This window comes from Aedes aegypti, chromosome 1 (assembly GCF_002204515.2).
Source record: "Aedes aegypti strain LVP_AGWG chromosome 1, AaegL5.0 Primary Assembly, whole genome shotgun sequence".
Classification (NCBI taxonomy): domain Eukaryota; kingdom Metazoa; phylum Arthropoda; class Insecta; order Diptera; family Culicidae; genus Aedes; species Aedes aegypti.
Window position 1 is genome coordinate 150,296,755 of NC_035107.1, and position 19,038 is coordinate 150,315,792.

At 39.6% G+C, this 19,038-nt stretch overlaps 1 protein-coding gene across 2 annotated transcripts in view; it reads left to right on the forward strand.

Annotated features, from left to right (window-relative positions):
• The window catches only part of LOC5566651 (protein YIF1B-A), an 82,590-nt gene that overhangs the window by 49,671 nt on the left and 13,881 nt on the right, over positions 1-19,038 (forward strand). For both annotated transcript variants that reach the window (XM_021850915.1, XM_001650964.2), the window contains exon 4: positions 14,916-15,178. In XM_021850915.1, coding sequence (XP_021706607.1) covers positions 14,916-15,178 — 263 coding nt within the window. The remainder of the gene's footprint in view (positions 1-14,915; positions 15,179-19,038) is intronic.

Here is a 19,038-nt window from a genome sequence, read left to right on the forward strand (position 1 = left end):
GCACGTGTTGCACTTTGGTCTAATATCCGCGCACATTCTCGCCATTTCCAATCAAAACCAAAATGGCGGGCCAGTTTTTATGTTATACGCATTATTGATTGAATCGATAATGAAAGAAATTGAAACAAATAAAACTTCCATTTGAAGTAAAGTTTTTCTTTTATTGTTTCAACAAATTTCTTGTTAGGATTACTTCAACAATATGTGTGTTGTGTTCTGATAAAAATAATTGTTGTTTCAACGCATTTTTTAATTGTAACAAATTGAAAATGTTTATTGGAAACAACACTAATATTTATTATTTTAAATAGCTGTTAATTCTATGCGTGTGAATATTGGATATTGATCGTAAAACAGTGTAATAGAATTGAAATAAAAAGTGATTGCGATTAGATTTTCAAGTCACTTTTAGTCACTTTATCGAGAATCGAAAGTCACTTTTTGGTCACTTATTTCTCAAATCTGTAAGTGAATTCCGGCGAACAATTTCTTCGAAGAGAAAATATGTTCTTCCATTACTCGCCAGCAAGAAAATTGTCTTTTCTTATAAGAAAATACTGGCCACTAAAATGACTTTTTTCGGTACCTCTTTTTGCTACCAGCCCTGTATCTCGGTAGCAAATGCGTTTGTGGGAAGTTATCAAGCTGGTTTCATCAACGACCGCTTGACGACGGACCAAATCTTCACTGTACGGCAAATCCTCAAGAAATGCCGTGAATACCAAATCCCAATGCATCACCTGTTCATCGATTTGAAAGCGGCTTATGATAGCATCGACTGTGAAGAGAATAGCATGAAGATTTCGGGCGAACATTCCAGTTTGTTCGAATACCACCGGGGACTTCGACAGAATGATGGACTTTCGTGCCTGCTGTTCCACATCTCGCTAGGAGGTGTCATGTGGAGAGCCAGGTTCAATAACCGAGGTACGATTTTCCCAAGATCCAGTCAATTTGTTTGCTTCGCGGATGATATGGATATTGTCGGCAGAACATTTGAAACGGTGACAGACCTGTACACCCGCCTGAAACGTGAAGGGACATAAGTTGGCCTGGTGGTGAATGCGTCAAAAACAAAGTAGGGGAAAGAGGGGCAGTTTGGCCACTTTAAGAAAAAGTCCATAAAAGTACTGAAAATATTATGGAAACTTTGGGTTTTTGCGTGATTTCCAACAATTCTTAGATCAATTCACTAGATCTGTATGATTTCCGTTGTCTTCCCGAATGAATGAGAGATTTTTCAAAATTTGTAATTTTTTGAGTCGATTTTTTACCGATGGGGTGAAATGAGCACCCTATTTTTGGTTGTAAAATTATCTCATATAATCTAAAGAATCAACTATTTTTTTCACTACACTTGTAAGTTATTAGTATTTATAAATACTCCGTGCAAAAAGATTGAATTTTAAAAATCATTTTAACAGTCAAATTTCATCATTCTGAAATGATGAACTTCGAAAGAGCCATTCGTGGTAATATGGGCATTTTTTTTCGAACTTCATGTATTTCATTTTCTTTGAGTTTAGAACACTGACTTGTATCATGTCTATTGCTACATTTCCTTGTTAGCTTTAGGGATGCATGTTATTTTAGATGAAATTTCAAGAATTTAGGCAGTTTTCAAGGGGTGCTCATTCCACCCCATTGCCCAAAACGCTACATGCTGATAGGCGGACACATACATGCGCTACATGCTGACCGTGCGCGACAGAGCCCGCCTAGGAAGTAGTGTTACGATAGACGGGGATACTGTGCAGCCATTTAGCTGCACAGACTGTAAACTTAACACTAGACAACGGACAAGCATGCTCCAGTGGCACAGCCCAGAGTCTATGAATGGAGAGTTGCGCGAAGAGTGAAACCAAATCTACCTATCGAACTGTCAAACCGTCTACCTATCGAGCAGACCAGCAAAACAGATAGGGGCTATTTTCGAAGACGAAGAAGAACAACCATTCAAAGAAGTCTCTTCGCGCAACTCTCCATTCATAGACTCTGGCACAGCCGTGAAACTTTCCTGGCGAAAAGTTTCAATGGCTTAAGCCTGATTTGCTGCTGAACAGGAATCGCTAAAGAAATTTCTCGCCGATTCCTTGCAGAAATTTTCTACAGCGACTCCCGTTTGAACTGACATCTCTTTTCGACTGCGTACTGCGATCAGAAAAAAGCGATTGCTTGATCGATTCCTTGCAGGAATTTCCCATGCATCAAGATAGGCCAAGAAATTACTTGTCAGCAGCGAATCAGGCTTTAAGCGGGAATCGAACAACACACCCCTTGACACGATGCGATTAAATGCCTGATGACACTAGCCGCACGGCCACGAAGCCCACGAAAAATGAAATGAAATTTATTCAAATATCAATTTTTAATATATCTATGCAGAACGTTGACGATGTGTTCGAAGAACGACAATTTTTCACAAATATTGAATATTTTTCCATAGTGTTTCACAGTAATTTTTCGTTTCAGTTTTTTTTACATTACAGTGTGATTCCGGTTTTGGCAAAATCCGATTATGGCTTTTTTTTTTTCCTCGTCTGTACCGGTTTTGGCTTGCTTGATGCTCATGTGTTCGCAAAGTTTCAGAAACTTATCTAGAGCTCGATAAGCATCTCTACTAGATTTTCAATTATCTTTTCTAACACATTCATACCGAGCGACCAGTCCACTAAAGTCTAACTTGTCTATACAACACAAAAGCATTGAAAATCAAAAGCGATTAAGTTTGATTGTGGATTTCGATAACTCAAACTTCCGGAAATTGCAACAGAAGATTGGTTCTAGTTATTAGGAGTTCATTTGATGTGATGATCCATAAGTGACTATTCTAGGATATGTAACCCGAGAGTCTATTGTTGGTCACAAGGAAATTGTTTCAAGAGCTTATTTCTAACCTATGAGGGGTGCCATAAAAGTTGACTCTAGAATAACAATTTCATAACAAGTTCTCCTTGGACCACGGCTTGCCACAAGCAATTATCTGTGAACCCCAGAAAAAAATGGCTTCTTTTAATTATCAAAGAAGTCTATTTCTGATCTACAAGGTGTACCCGAAGGGCTATGGTTGGCATGAAGAACTTCATGAGTGGTCATTTTGAAAAGGTTTCCCATATATTTGAAGGAACTAGACGAATCAATCTAACCAAATATTTTAAATCAAGTGTGTTAAAGAATACCACCATGAGGAATTTTTCAAAAAAATATTATTGGTGAAATAGAAATAAAGATATGGTTATTGCGATGCGCATTCAAACCTGTACATCACATTATTTGGTATACTTGCTCAATAGAAGAGCTGACGTGCAAAAATGCTCATATCGTCACATGGTCGGATGTATTCGTAGGTAATGCAGTCAACATGTTTGCCTTGGAGTTTGCTGTATAATTCTTACAGATATTCTTCCTGGGAATGTTCAAAATATTCTGCCACTTTTCCAAAGATAGTTTTTTGAGAACACGTTCAGGAAATAGTTAGTTATTATACTGGATGACGATGTCATTTTTATTTCGTCACCGCACGGTGACGAATCTGACGATTGTCTGCCCTACTCACAGTTCTGTGAAAATATTGTAGTTCTTTAAAAAAAATATCGAAAATGTTCTGTAAATTGATATTAATTCATATAAGACAACTTCAAATCATTAAATTGATAGATCCTCGAAACAAATATTAAATTGCTGCAGAAATCTTATATTTTTTTATATTATACATGATTTTGTGAAAATGTAGTAGTTCCTTGAACAAACAGCCACTAACAATGTTCAGCAAATTTATTTCTTGAAAACACAAGATCGGTTTAAAATAATATGTTGTGTCATTGCGATAATTCTACAAATACAGTAAAAAGTGTACTTTTCCTGAATTATTCACATTTTTTTGTGAGATTATTGTAGTTCTTTCAACAGAAAATCACCATCAGTGTTCTACAATCTAGTCAACCTTAAATATGAGAATATTTTAAAATTATAAAATGTATAAATATATGCGATAAATTTTAAGTTAAAGTAGACTAAGTACTTTTTCTGTATTCAACGCAATTTTGTGAATAGACTGTAGCTCTTTAAACGGCTAACAATCAAAATCTCATATCCATACGATTATCGTATCACCAAAAAATCTATAGGTTATCGCGATTAATTTCAAGTTATCTACAAATTACTGCCGATTATTTTTTTAGGACTTGCTCCGATGTTTTTAGTACTACAAATCAAACAAAAGATTCTAAAATTATTCCAAAAATTTCACATGAATCAAAAAGTTCATACATTTCTGTATGGGCCACAATTTTGTAAATCTGACGTAGGATAGCTGAGTTATAGTGGGTTGAATTTAGTGTTCCAACTGATTTTGAGGGTTCGTCATTAGTGTGTTAATAGATGATTTATGGGATTTCTTCTTTTTACTTAAATCTAACATTCTTTGATATTAGTAAACTTTGAAAAAAAAAAATCGCAAAAGCAGCAGCTTGAGTCAAATGCTTATCAAAGCATCTCGTGAAGACCTAGCCTGGCTCATTTGTACAGAAACTTCTTGAAATAAAGTATCTTGTACAATTGTTGATAGTTTGTTCTTATAAATGCATTTTTAGGAAAATAATATTGAGGAATTTTGTGAACCCAATTGTTATTTGAATTTCCCATGATAAAAAGAAAAAAGTGTCATGTCTTTAAGTATGGATTTACTATCAATCAATTTGAAACCATACTTACCTTACCAGTCAGGCTAAGGCCTGGGTGGCCTCTGCTGTACGTAGGAGACGTCTCCATTCGACTCGGTCCATGGCTGCCCGTTGCCAGCCACGCATTCTGCGAAGGGTCCGCAGATCGTCCTCAACTTGATCGACCCATCTTGCTCGCTGCGCACCACGTCGTCTTGTGCCGGTCGGATTGTTTTCGAGAACCATTTTCACCGGGTTGGTATCCGACATTCTGGTGACATGCCCGGCCCACCGCAGCCTCCCAATTTTTGCGAGGTGGACAATGGTTGGTTCTCCCAGCAGCTGGTGCAATTCATGGTTCATCCGCCTTCTCCACGTTCCGTCTTCCATCTGCACTCCGCCGTAGATGGTCCGCAACACCTTCCGTTCGAAAACACCAAGGGCGCGTTGATCCTCTGCACGTAGGGTCCATGTTTCGTGCCCATAGAGGAGTACCGGTCTAATCAGCGTCTTGTAGATGGTCAACTTCGTGCGATGGCGAACTTTGCTCGATCGGAGCGTTCTGCGGAGTCCAAAGTAAGCACGATTTCCAGCAACGATGCGTCTCTGGATTTCTCTGCTGGTGTCGTTGTCGGCGGTCACCAGTGAGCCCAAGTACACGAATTCTTCGACAACCTCGATTTCATCACCGTCAATATGAACTCGAGGTGGGGGGCGTGCCGTGTCTTCTCTTGAACCCCTCGCTATCATGTACTTTGTCTTTGACACATTGATGTTCAGTCCGATTCGCCTAGCTTCAGCCCTTAGTCGGATGTACGTGTCCGCCATCGTCTCAAAGTTGCGTGCAACAATATCAATGTCGTCGGCGAAACCAAGTAACTGAACGGACTTTCTGAAAATCGTGCCACTCGTGTCTATCCCCGCTCTTCTTATCACACCCTCTAAAGCAATGTTGAACAGTAAACACGAAAGGCCATCACCTTGCCGTAACCCTCTGCGAGATTCGAAGGGACTCGAGAGTGTCCCTGATACTCGGACTACGCACATCACTCGCTCCATCGTCGCCTTGATCAATCTTATCAGTTTGTCCGGGAAACCGTATTCGTGCATAATCTGCCATAGCTGTTCTCGATCGATTGTATCATAGGCCGATTTAAAATCGATGAATAAATGATGTGTGGGTACATTGTATTCGCGGCATTTCTGCAACACCTGGCGGATGGCGAATATCTGGTCCGTTGTTGCTCGTTCGCCCATAAATCCTGCCTGATATTGTCCAACGAATTCTCTAGCAATTGGTGATAGACGACGGCATAGAATTTGGGAGAGTACCTTGTAGGCGGCGCTCAAAATTGTGATCGCACGATAATTGGCGCAATCCAACTTGTCGCCCTTTTTGTAGATGGGACACACGACACCTTCCATCCACTCCTCCGGCAATACTTCTTCCTCCCAAATCTTGGAAATAACCCAGTGCAGCGCTCTTGCCAGTGCATCACCACCGTATTTTAGCAACTCGCTCGGAAGTTGGTCCACTCCAGCGGCTTTGTTGTTTTTCAACCGTCTAATCTCCGTTTCAACCTCTTGGAGATCTGGAGGCGGAAGTCTTTCGTCGTCCGCGCGTGCTCCCAAAGTTATTTCCGTGCCACCTTCGCTACTGGCCACATCACCATTAAGGTGCTCGTCGTAGTGCTGCCGCCACCTTTCGACCACCTCACGTTCGTTCGTGAGAAGATTTCCGTCACAGTCTCTGCACATGTCGGCTTGTGGCACAAAGCCTTTGCGCGAACGGTTAAGCTTCTCGTAGAACTTCCGTGTGTCTTTAGCGCGGTACAGCTCTTCCATCGCTTCGCGATCTCGTTCTTCTTGATGGCGCTTTTTTCTTCGGAAGATCGAGTTTTGTCTGTTCCGCGCCTGTTTATAGCGTGCCTCGTTCGCTCTCGTGCGGTGTTGCAGCATTCTCGCCCATGCTGCATTCTTCTCATTCTTCAACTGCTCGCATTCGCCGTCGTACCAGTCGTTTCTCTGATTCGGGGCCGCTGGACCTAGTGCTGCTGTTGCGGTGCTACCTATGGCGGATCTTATGTGCCTCCAGCCATCTTCAAGAGTGGCGGCGCCAAGCTGCTCTTCCGTTGGTAGGGCCACTTCCAACTGCTGCGCGTATTCTTGGGCTACTTCTGAGTCCCGTAGCCGCTCGATGTTAAGCCGCGGCGTTCGGCTTCGACGCGAGTTCGTCACTGTCGAAAGTTTTGAGCGCATACATACAGCAACTAGGTAGTGATCCGAATCTATATTCGCACTGCGGTATGTGCGAACATTGGTAATGTCAGAAAAGAATTTTCCGTCGATTAGAACGTGGTCGATTTGGTTCTCGGTTAGGTTATCGGGTGATCTCCAGGTGGTCTTATGGATATCTTTGCGGGGGAAGAAGGTGCTTCGGACTACCATACCACGAGAGGCTGCAAAGTTGACGCATCGTTGGCCGTTGTCGTTAGATACGGCGTGCAGACTGTTCCGCCCGATCACCGGTCTGTACATCTCCTCTCGTCCTACCTGTGCGTTCATGTCGCCAACAACGATTTTCACGTCACGCGGCGAGCATCCGTCATAAATCTGCTCCAGCTGTGCGTAAAACGTCTCCTTCTCGTCGTCGGGTCTCCCTTCGTGTGGGCAGTGTACGTTGATGATGATGTAGTTGAAGAAACGGCCTTTTATCCTCATCTTGCACATCCTTGCGTTGATCGGCTGCCACCCAATAACGCGTTGTCGCATCTTGCCCAACACTATGAAGCCAGTGCCTAGCTCATTTGTGGTGCCACAGCTTTGGTAGAAGGTAGCCGCTCGATGCCCGTTTTTCCACACCTTCTGTCCAGTCCAACAAAGTTCCTGCAGCGCTACGATATCAAAGTTACGGGGATGTAGTTCGTCATAGATTATCCTGTCGCAACCTGCGAAACCAAGTGACTTGCAGTTCCATGTTCCAAGTTTCCAATCGTAATCCTTATTTCGTCGCGTGGGTCTTTGCCGATTGTTCCGGGTCGTATTATCTCATATGTTATTCGCAATAAGGTTTTTTACGGGTGGCTTATTGGGCCTACGCCAACACTCCTGTCTCGCCGGAGCGCCATCGTGCCAGCTCTGTTTAACGTCCCAACTAACACTAGGACGATCGCGCTGATGGGGCTACCACCTTGGATTTAGCTGTGCGCGATTCAGCATTTCTTGATCAGCCGCTGGATACCAGAACAGACGCTGTTTGAGCCGCACCTCCTGGTGAACAGACGCTCGAGACGTACCTCCTCAATCTAGCTGATGTCAGAAGGACAACAGTGCCCAGGCTGCACTACCAGCTAAGTACGCAACCCTTAGCTGGCGGTCTTTGTCATCGTTTGACCCGTGGAAGCGTGAGGTAGGGACTTGTGAGGACCAGAGCTGTGTTGAACGCTCCTTCCTAGTTGTCGACTCACCGTTTTGCAGCCCAAAAAATTCGTGGCCGTGTGGTTAGTGTTACCAAGCATTTAGCCGCATCGAGTCAAGGAGTGTGGGTTCGATTCCCGCTTCAGTCCGGAAAACTTTTCGTCAGGAACGTATTTCGACTGTGCCACTGGGCGTTGCATGCTAGTCCGTTGTCTAGTGTGGTGCTTCCTTCAAAGGGCATAACCGTCCACTGGAAGCATTAACGTGTCCGTGTCTTTCTTTAAAAAAAAAAAACTTCTATAAGCATATTATTGCCAAAAAAATATATGCTATAGGTTTTGAAATTGAATTTCTACAGGTGATTTCATGTCAAAAAAGAAGAACAACACCCGATCTGTTGCGGTCCACGATTGCAAGTTGTAACAAGTCTGATAAATAAAAGCAGCAAACGAGAGATAAAATCCATTTTTCTCGCTTGTTTTCTGTTGGGGGTAGGTGTTCTACTTTAATGGCACGCTAAACAATCCCCGAACTTCCGATAGCAATTCTGTCCCCCAGGTTTGGAGCTTGTTTAGAGGGGTTATATCATGCACTGCTATTCCCCATGATCTGATGAAAGTTGTACCAGTATACGATAAACATACTCTCATCATGTGCTGTATATTATGATAGTTACAGAGAGCGATACGTGAGAGATACTCTCAATTTCCTCAGGATTCAACCCCTGCACAGTGGCGGTCCTTCATACAAAGTTCGGACAAAACCTCAAATACGTCTCAAATTGCTTGATAATGGTAATCTGTTAATTATCTTGGATACCTGATATCATCCCGTTGGAAATAACAGTCAAATTGAAAATTCGATTTTCTAGTGAAATTGGTCCATATTAAGTTTTTTCATCCAATCGTATAAAAAGGCTATTACTTCAATTTTTGTTGTTGTAATGCAGAAATTTGTTCATAAACCTGAACTAGAGGTACAAATTTGACTTCCTTTTAGTAATTCCACTAAAGTTTCAAACGAATTATGACAAATTATGAAGATTTGAATGATGAAATCGATAAATTAAAATGAAAAATGAAAATGGAATTTTCTCCTCTAGGGGCAAAGAGGGGCAAGATGTTATTGCACGTTTGAAAGTATGGATGATTTGCTGCTTCATAGTGAGTGACTCATAATCCCGAAACACTTAACATAAAACGTACGAAGTTTTGAAAATTTCACAAAATTTTGGAGAAAGATTGTTTGAAACTTTTTTTACTACAAATAACAACTTGATATGTTAAAATTTATATAATTGTACCCAAAACTAAGGCTTATATCTACGCTTTCAAATGGAACCTATTGAGCTTAAATCGATTATGATTTCGTTGAGATACAGCTGTTTGAAGTTTGCTAGGTGAATCATAGTTGATGCATTTCGAGCAGTCCAATTTTGCTGACTTTCCCACACTTACGATGCTGCCAAAAATCGAAAACAGAACAGATCAATTTCAAATTTTGAGAAATTTTCGCTCAATAGTATAGAAGTCAATAAAAAATATTGACGAGTGATTTTGAGAACATGAATTTTTGAGGTTTTGTCCGGCCATGCGCCACTGTGCCCTGGTTATATCTGAAGATACCATAAAATGGATTGCTATAACATGATTATATAGGGGTACCGGGGGCAGTATGGACACCCGGGGCAGAATGGACACCCCCTGTATCTTCGCATATGCGAATAATTTTACACTTTAGATGCAAACAATATTTCAGTTGCCTGTCGAAAGAGTAAGTTGTCCACTAAAATTTCAGAAAAAATGTTTTATACATTGATTTCAAACCAAAAAATGGAGCATGATTTTATTTAGTTTCAAAATTATAACATTCACACCTCACCAAACAAGGTTTCAGAGGCAAATGACTGCAAGTTGACCGAAAATGTAGCTCTTGACTGAATCTTCAATTATTTATGCTAAATTCAAAAATATAGTAGATTTTTTTTCTGCTACTTTGAGACACTGAAAAACTTATATGAAAATTTCCTGTACTGTTGGGGCAATATGGACACCGAGTGACAAAGTAGAGCTGGCACTTTAAAGAAAAAGAAATGTAACTTCATACACAAAACTATCCAAAAACAATTAAGCATGCAATGCAATGATTATGATTCGGAACCACAAATTGGTTGAAAATCGTCAGTTCTGTATTAAAACTAATCTGGAGGCAATATTTAAGGTATCACTACGAAAAATGTCGGAAATTGGTTTTAATCATGTTTTCAGTGGCACAGTGATCTATCGCTATGGTTCCCTGAATGTGTACTTCATTTTTCGAGGTTTGGGAATGATCGTGGGACAATTTTCCTATAAACGTTAAGGTGTCCATACTGCCCCATGGGGGTGTCCACTTTGCCCCGCTAGCTTGATGGTGACTACCAAATATGAGCTTTTTTTAAACCCATTTTTGCAAACAAAATATTTTTTTCAAAATTTTGCAACAATGTTTAACAAATGCTTGAGAACTCTAAAAAGCATACTGCACATTGAAAACTGTATAATATTCGTGTCTTTACAGTCAAAATAGGAAAATTCCTTAGGGTGTCCATACTGCCCCGTGTTCCCCTACTTACCCATGAGCCTCTGTACGTGCCATAAATTCTTTTGTTCTCATGACTTTTACTGTGCGCCGTGTGTTGGTGCTGTCTCGCTCTCTCTTACGGGCAACTTGAAAACTTATATGAGCCTATGCATGCCATAAAACTTTGACTTTTACTGTGCGCCCTTTTTTCAGAGTGAGAGAGAGCGGGATAGCACAGTAAAAATCAAAAGAACAAAAGAATTTATGGCACGTACAAAGGCTCATACATATTCCTTCATCAGAAGATCTGTGTACACACGAAAGAGAATAAAGATTAATTTGAACATCAGCCGTAACACATTACAAATTAATCGTCTTATAAGTTGATTTGTAGTATGAAGTGTCTTCTTTCATCCCACTGTTGTATTTTTTTAAAGGTACTTCACATTTTTTTGAGAACACTTTTTTTAAACATTATTTTGTGTTTAGTTTTACACTATACGGCGCAAAACGGCCCCTTATGTAGAAGAAAGCTATATATATGTGAGAGTTTAAAACTTAGTTAAAGTCTGATTTGAATAATTAAATTATGTGTTGTACTGTCAGTACAATAAATTATGGTTCTTAGTCCTTTAAATTTAGAACATTGAGATTCAAATAACTTTCACCATTTATAAAATTGTGGTATCACTCAGAATCATACGCGGCGATGCACAGTGGTGTGATTTAGAATAAATGTCAACCAAAACCTCAATCTCCCTTTTAAATGGCTTAAATTGTATGTTTGAGATATTTTATGCCTTATTAGAGCAGAATGGGCATTTGTTTTCAAATTTTCATTTGGATTTCAACATATATTTTTGAGTAGTTTTTCTAATCTCGACTTCAATAGTAATAACAATTAGATTAGAGTAATATTAAAGTGATATTTAATCGAAAACACAAAAACTGTCATAATCATCTCGTCTAAATCTAGAACTTTGCTATATCATATCGTTAAGTTGTTCTTTTAATGTTTTAAAATTGTTTAGTAATTTCAATTTGTCAAGAAAAAAATCATCACAAAATATCTCAAAACAAAGTTTTGTAATACCTCAAAATTTTAGATTTTTTGCAAAATTAAGTGAAAATGTGAAATTTTGGTCACTTTTATCGCACGAACAGGCACATTTCGCAAAGCTTAAAGGCAATGTGTAGATTTTAGATGATTTACAAATTTTTCCGCGTGTTTATATATGGGTCGAACTTTCGCCCCCCTGCTTAAACTTTTGTCCCACTATGCTGCCGTGAATAAGTAAGTCCCATCTGCATTTTCATCAAAATTGAGTTTGGTTCAGTTTTCAGCATATCTTTCACTGCAGTGACTATGGTCTTCCAGCTGCACTAATAGAAACACATAATTTGTTTGATAAAATCAGTAAAATACACCAAGTCGAATTGTCCCTTAATGAAAAGTAACCGCATATCAGTCCCACTACTGATTTCCGCACCGTGTAGCATAGCATAGCATAGCATAGCATAGCATAGACTGACTGTACATGTCAATGGTTGCTACTCCGTGATTGATCGGAACTGGTAAGAATTGCACTACGATCCAAATGAATAAGGGATGGGAGTTTCCGCTTATTTTCGAAGTACAACTTTAGCAGATCTAATATTATTGATCAATAACGGCGCCGGCCAAGTCCTTACAGTCAGTTGGGATGGGGAAGGAATGTTAGGGTGTAATTATTGTTGCTTCTAGAGACCGAGAATACCTCTGCATCTCCACAATCACCACGGGGAGGGTGTTTATTAGTGAGGGAGGAAAAGATCTGGGAGTCACCATTGGTCAGTGATGCGATCCATGGATAAGGAGGGAAAATACAACTTAAACTTAAAGCTAGTTTTGCATTTTGTCTCGAGAAGTTTTCGGTAGAAGATAAAAAATATACGTCAACATCCATTATGTCGAACCATTCAAAAAATGTTTTAAGTAATGGCAAAAAGAAAAATATATATGTATATATTTTAAATAATATGAAAAAGGAACGATGCCGATACTTTTAGTGACGAACCAAACATAGTTTGTTTGAAAATCACAGAAGAGTAACGCTGTACATTATTGTCTCGAGATGAAAAGTTTTTGATAGGAGTTTTAAAATATACGTCAACATCCATAATGTCGAACCATTCAAAAGATGTTTTTAGTAATGTTAAAGAGAGAAAATATATGTATATTGAAATTATATAAAACAGGCATAATGCCGACACTTGTAGTGACGAACCATTCAAAGTTTATTTGAACATTAAATAAAATAACGTTTTCATGAAAATATTTATCATTATAAGCATGAAACGAGCTCACCAGTTGGTAATCCATCCTCGACTTAACACAGATATCTTTTCGGACTCACACAACGCGAACCGTAAAGCTTCTCGGCGTCCCGAAAACGAACCGTCTTGTTTGGGCTCTCCGAAACACTGCCCAGCAAAACTCGCGAAACGAAAAACGACTCCCGGCGTCTCGAAAACAAAGCGTACTGCTTGGGCCCACCGAAACACTGCCCAGCAAAACTCGCGAAACGAAAAACGACTCCCGGCGTCTCGAAAACAAAGCGTCCTGCTTGGGCTCTCCGAAACACTGCCCAGCAAAACTCGCGAAACGAAAAACAACTCCCGGCGTCCCGAAAACAAAGCGTCTTGCTTGGGCTCTCCAAAACACTGCCCAGCAAAACTCGCGAAACGAAAAACGACTTCCGGCGTCCCGAAAACAAAGCGTCCTGCTTGGGCCCTCCGAAACACTGCCCAGCAAAACTCGCGAAACGAAAAACAACTCCCGGCGTCCCGAAAACAAAGCGTCTTGCTTAGGCTCTCCAAAACACTGCCACTACTGATTTCCGCACCGTGTAACACGAAAATGGATCGTGTTTTGTTTGAGAAAATTAGCCATGTTTTTAAAGTGTTTTCTTCGAAAAATGTCACAACTTTAAATAAAATTTGAGGTAACAAAATTCAAAATACAAACAAAATTTGGCAAGATACCTAAGAAATAAGAATAACTCATTGCCTTTCGATTGCGCCATAAAGAGATGCAATTGGGCGTTCAATCACAGAGACATATAGGGGGGCTGGGGGCAAGAAGGACACCTTAAGATATATAGGTTCAAATCATGGTTGATTAGCACAATTTTTGAAGATTATTCCAGTGTAGGAGCAAGCTCACCTCCTGTTCTAAATGATGTTATCGAGAGATTTCAAAAATATAAGAATTACATGATGATTTGATATTTTTGAAAATGTCCCTTCTTATGAGGTTTTTCAACGAGGCACGGGGCAAGAGTGCCACTCGTATGGGGCAAGAAGACCACCAGAGCAAAATGCCACAAATGTTGTGTATTATTATTTCCCCACCTAAACGATAAATTCTAGAGTAAGTAAAGATAAAAACTGTGGGATAAAAGCTGACTTATAGTTAAAAATTAATTTTACGAAATTAATTTAGTTCTCATCTTATTTTACTGTAACAATAATAGTAAAATATTTCAGAAACCATTTTGAATGTCCAAGATGGTTTATTTTGATTTTATTTAGTAGGAAGCATTGATTTAATGCAATTTCAAACAAGAAAAATGAAAGTTCATTTGATTTTATATGAGAAAATTGCGGTGTCCCTCTTGCCCCATAAAACATACTGTTTTTATGTATGTAAAAATTAATGTCAAAAGAACTTTTTCGAAAAAATTTCCTCACAGCTATATTGAACAATTGAAAATCATCAACACTGTGCGGAAAAATAAATATGTTTTGTATTTATTGGGAGTCAAACCTTGTTTTCCAGTCTTACATTCTTATAATATTTTCGCATTTTTTGCGTTGGTGAGTTAAATACATTTTTTTAATTTTTTGTACTCAACATTTTTAACTGTATTATTTACACAACCCTCAAATAGTACTCAATTTATTCTCATCCTGCGTTAAACAAAAAAAAAATGATTTGAACTACGTGATATTAAAGGTGGCACTTTTGCCCCGGGTGTCCTTCTTGCCCCATGTCCCCCTACTGAACACACTCTTGTTTGTTTTTTAGGGGGCGAACCCAAACTTTTGAACGGGAGTATACATTAGCACGCAAGGTGAATAAAAGTCCTATTTGGTTACTTGGGTTACCACGCTGTACCTTAAGGTTTTTTTTTTCTGTATATTCGTATAGGAAATTAAACACTATAAAATTTGCATTTATTTTCTTTTTTCATGTTTTTACCCTTTCTTATTATTGTTTTTTTTTCGTTCCAGGTTTTCAAAATCGCTTTTCTCCAGAACAGCTAGGAATTCAGGCGTCAAGTGCACTTGCCTACAGCATTTTCGAGCTTGTCATCTATACATTAGCATTATACATAGCCAACATTCCTACGACGCTGAAAACCTTGGATTTGTTGGCTCTCACTGGTTATAAGTACGCTTCCATTGTGTCGATTTTACTATGCAGTATTTTCCTTCGGAAAGCAGGATATTATATTTCCTGGATATATGCTAGTGCGTCGCTTGGATTTTTCCTGGTATGTATTAAAACCGTGCAAAAACATTTGTACGAAGTGAAACACTACAAACTAATTTCTTCTGCACAAGAGTTTCTAGACCAACATTTGAAAACACTGTTCATATTCAAAGTAAACCGATATGATAAAAACAAAAAAAAAAAAAACGTTTTTATAAAAGTGCTTGAACAAACTATGTTATTCATTCATTTCATTTATTTAGTTAACATCTAAACAGACTGATCTGACTCAACAATTTCACGCCATAATACTCGATTCGTGGCCGCATCTCTCAATCCTCAGCTTTGGACATCTTCAAGATACTGGATTTGCCGTAGAGTTGAGCGAGCTCGTGGTTCATCCTTCGCCGCCACACACCGTTTCCCGGCTAATCTCCAAAGATCGTTCTAAGCACACGGCGATCGAAGACTCCAAGTGTTTGCAGGTCCTCCTCGAGCAACTTCCACGTTTCATGCCCGTAGAGGACTATCGATGTTAGGCGGCGTCCATTTATTACGTAACGCTAAAATTGGAAATTTGTGACTCCCACCCCTCCGTAACGCTTTTTGTATGAAAAATTTTAAATTTTTGTATGAGCCGTAACGCTTGAACCTACCCCCCCCCCCCCTAGAGCGTTACGTAATTTGTGGATGCCGCCTTATGAGCGTTTTGTACATGGTACATTTGGTGCGGGTGTGAATCTTTTTTGACCGCAGCTTCTTGTGGAGACCATAGTTGGCCTGACTTCCACTGATGATGCGCCTACGTATTTCACGGCTAACGTTATTATCAGCCGTCAGCAAGGATCCAACACCCTCGAACTTATCCCCGTATCGTAACACTGCTACCTATGCGAGCTTAGTCGCGCTCGGCTCCACCTACTAGCATGTACTTTGTTTTTGGTTTTCAACTTTTGCTGTCTCGGGTTTCGGGCGGGTGTACAGGTCTGCCACGTTTTCAAATGTTCGGCCGACAATGTCCATATCATCCGCGAAGCAAATAAATCTCGTGAAAATCGTTCCCCGGCACCACCTTGTCGTAGTCCCCGGCGGGATTCAAACGAACTGGAATGTTCGCCTGAAACCTTCACACAATTCTGCACATTTTTCATCGTTGCTCTTATCAATCTTGTGAGCTTCCCGGGAAAGCTTTTCTAGTCCATGATTTTCTATAGCTCTGCGCGGTCGATACTATCGTATGCCACCTTTAAATAGATGAAAAGATGATGCGTTGGGACCTGGTATTCACGACATTTTTGGAGGATTTGCCGTACAGTAAAGATCTGGTCCGTTGTCGATCTACCGTCAATTAAGCCGGTTTGATAACTTTCCACGAACTCGTTAACTATGGGTGACAGACGACGGAAGATGACCTGGGATAATACTTTGTAGGCCGTATTTAGAATGATGATCGCTCGAAAGAGCTCACAATCTAACTTGTCATCCTTCTTGTAGATGGTGCATATTACCCCTTCCTTCCACTCCTCCGGTAGCTGTTCTGTTTCTCAGATTATGCCTATCAGCGGATGCAGACAAATGGCCAACCTCTCCGGGTCCATCTTTATGAGTTCAGTTCCGAAACATCCTTACCAGCAGCTTTATTTTTCTTGAGCTGGTGCATGGAATCCTTAACCTCTCTCAAAGTGGGGGCTGGTTGTTTTCAATGATCCGCAGTACTGACGAAGGCATTTCCTCCCAGGGTGGGTGTACGGCTGTCAACTACAAACAAAGCTCGCCTAACAATCATCTCTCGGGCGGGCCGGCCCAAACAGCATCATCTCTCATGCGGGCCGACCCAAACTGCACAGGTCGAAACGCGGGCCATGCCAGGCAGCAAATGCTGATGCATTTCAACACTCAAACAGCGGGATGCCTAGCAGCGTTGTGAGCCAAACGAATACACTCACAAAAAATGAACGGTAGGCGCGCCTCGTTGCGTATACCCCCCCCCCCCCCTTTTTCCTCCATTGTCTCGACCTTCATTGCCTGTGCTCTCAGCGCCATTCAGGTGTTTGACGAAGTGCTGCTTCCACCTTTCGATCACCTCACGTTCGTCCGTCAAGATGCTCCCATCCTTATCCATGCATATCTCGGCTCGCAGCACGTAGCCTTTGCGGAATGCGTTGAGCTTCTGATAGAACTTACTCGTGTCCTCCAGGCGGCGTTTTTTTCTCTCGAAAGAGGCGGGTCTGCTGCTGTCGTTTCCGTCTATAACGTTCCACGTTCTGCCGGATATTACCTTGCTGCAGCATGACCGCCCGCGCCGCTGTATTCTTCTCCTGAAGAATCTGTCTACATTCCTCGTCGAACGTACCCGACGTTGCTCTTAGCTGCATCGTTGATGGTTGCTTTCGCTGTACTCCAGCTAAGTATATTGACAGCTATGACGGATTTCACGCCAACTCGACAAAGGGATTGGCAGCACCCCTTCAGAATTCAATGAAACTTTCTGGGTGTGAAGACTATGTGAAACTAAGATACTTTACATACTTTGTTTTTTCAAAATCGATCTAGACTAACATTTGGAAAGGGTCAAAGTTTATTTTTACTTTTTTTATAAACCCGTATAACTCGAAAACGGTAAGACCTACGAAAAAGTGTTGTATGGGGAACTGTCGTGCAATTTCCTGACGTTTTAGAAAAAAATATCGAAAAAATAAAAACACATTTTCTACACTGAAAAAAAAATATTCAAAACTTTAAAGTCGATTTAAAAAAAAAACGGCCATTTCAGATTTTAATCATCCTTAAGCAAAAAGTTTCGTAATTAAATTTACTAAAAGTTGTCCATACATTGCAAATTGGGCATATTTTAGGGAAAAAAGTTTTTCTAACATCGAATTTTTTAAGTCCAAAATGATTTTTTTTATTTTTTTTTATTTCGCTTTAAATAGTCTAGTATGATCATATTTTAAAGTGATAAATGAGTTTTAATCACAAAATAGATTATATTTGTTTTATTGGGAGTAGTTAAAAGAAATAAAACGGAATTATACAGTTTTTTTATTTAAATTCAATTGATCTTAAATCGGCTTTAAAATTTTGAATATTTTTTTTTAGTGTAGAAAATGTGTTTTTATTTTTTCAATATTTTTTTCTAAAACTTCAGGAAATTTCACGACAGTCCCCCATACAACACTTTTTTGTAGGTCTTACCGTTTTCGAGTTATACGGGTTTTTAAAAAAGAGTAAAAAAAAAACTTTGGGACTTAAAAAATTCGATGTTTGAAAAACTTTTTTCTCTAAAATATGCCCAATTTGCAATGTATGGACGACTTTTAGTAAATTTAATTAACAAACTTTTTGCTTAAGGATGATCAAAATCTGAAGTGGCCGTTTTTTTAAATCGACTTTAAAGTTTTGAATAATTTTTTTTTCAGTGTAGAAAATGTGTTTTTATTTTTTCAATATTTTTCTCTAAAACTTCAGGAAATTTCACGACAGTTCCCCATACAACACTTTTTTGTAGGTCTTACCGTTTTTGAGTTATACGGGTTTATAAAAAAAAAGTAAAAAAAACTTTGACCCTTCCCAAATGTTAGTCTAGATCGATTTTGAAAAAAACAAAATATGCAAAGTATCTTAGTTTTACATACTTTTGACATCCAGAAAGTTTCATTGAATTCTGAAGGGGTGCTGCCAATCGCGTGTCGAGTTGGCGTGAAATCCGTCCTATAGAAGGTATGCTATTCACGACTGTGCATTAGTATTAGTAGATAGTTATGAACTTTTTCCGGATTTGTATGGCATTTGTTATATTTTAATACAAATTAGGTAAATTTAGGTACTTAGGATAACAAAATATCGATAGCTTAGCAGAATAATTTGTTACGTATCCGATTGGGAGGTCATTTAATGCATTTGTTAGATTTATATGGAGTA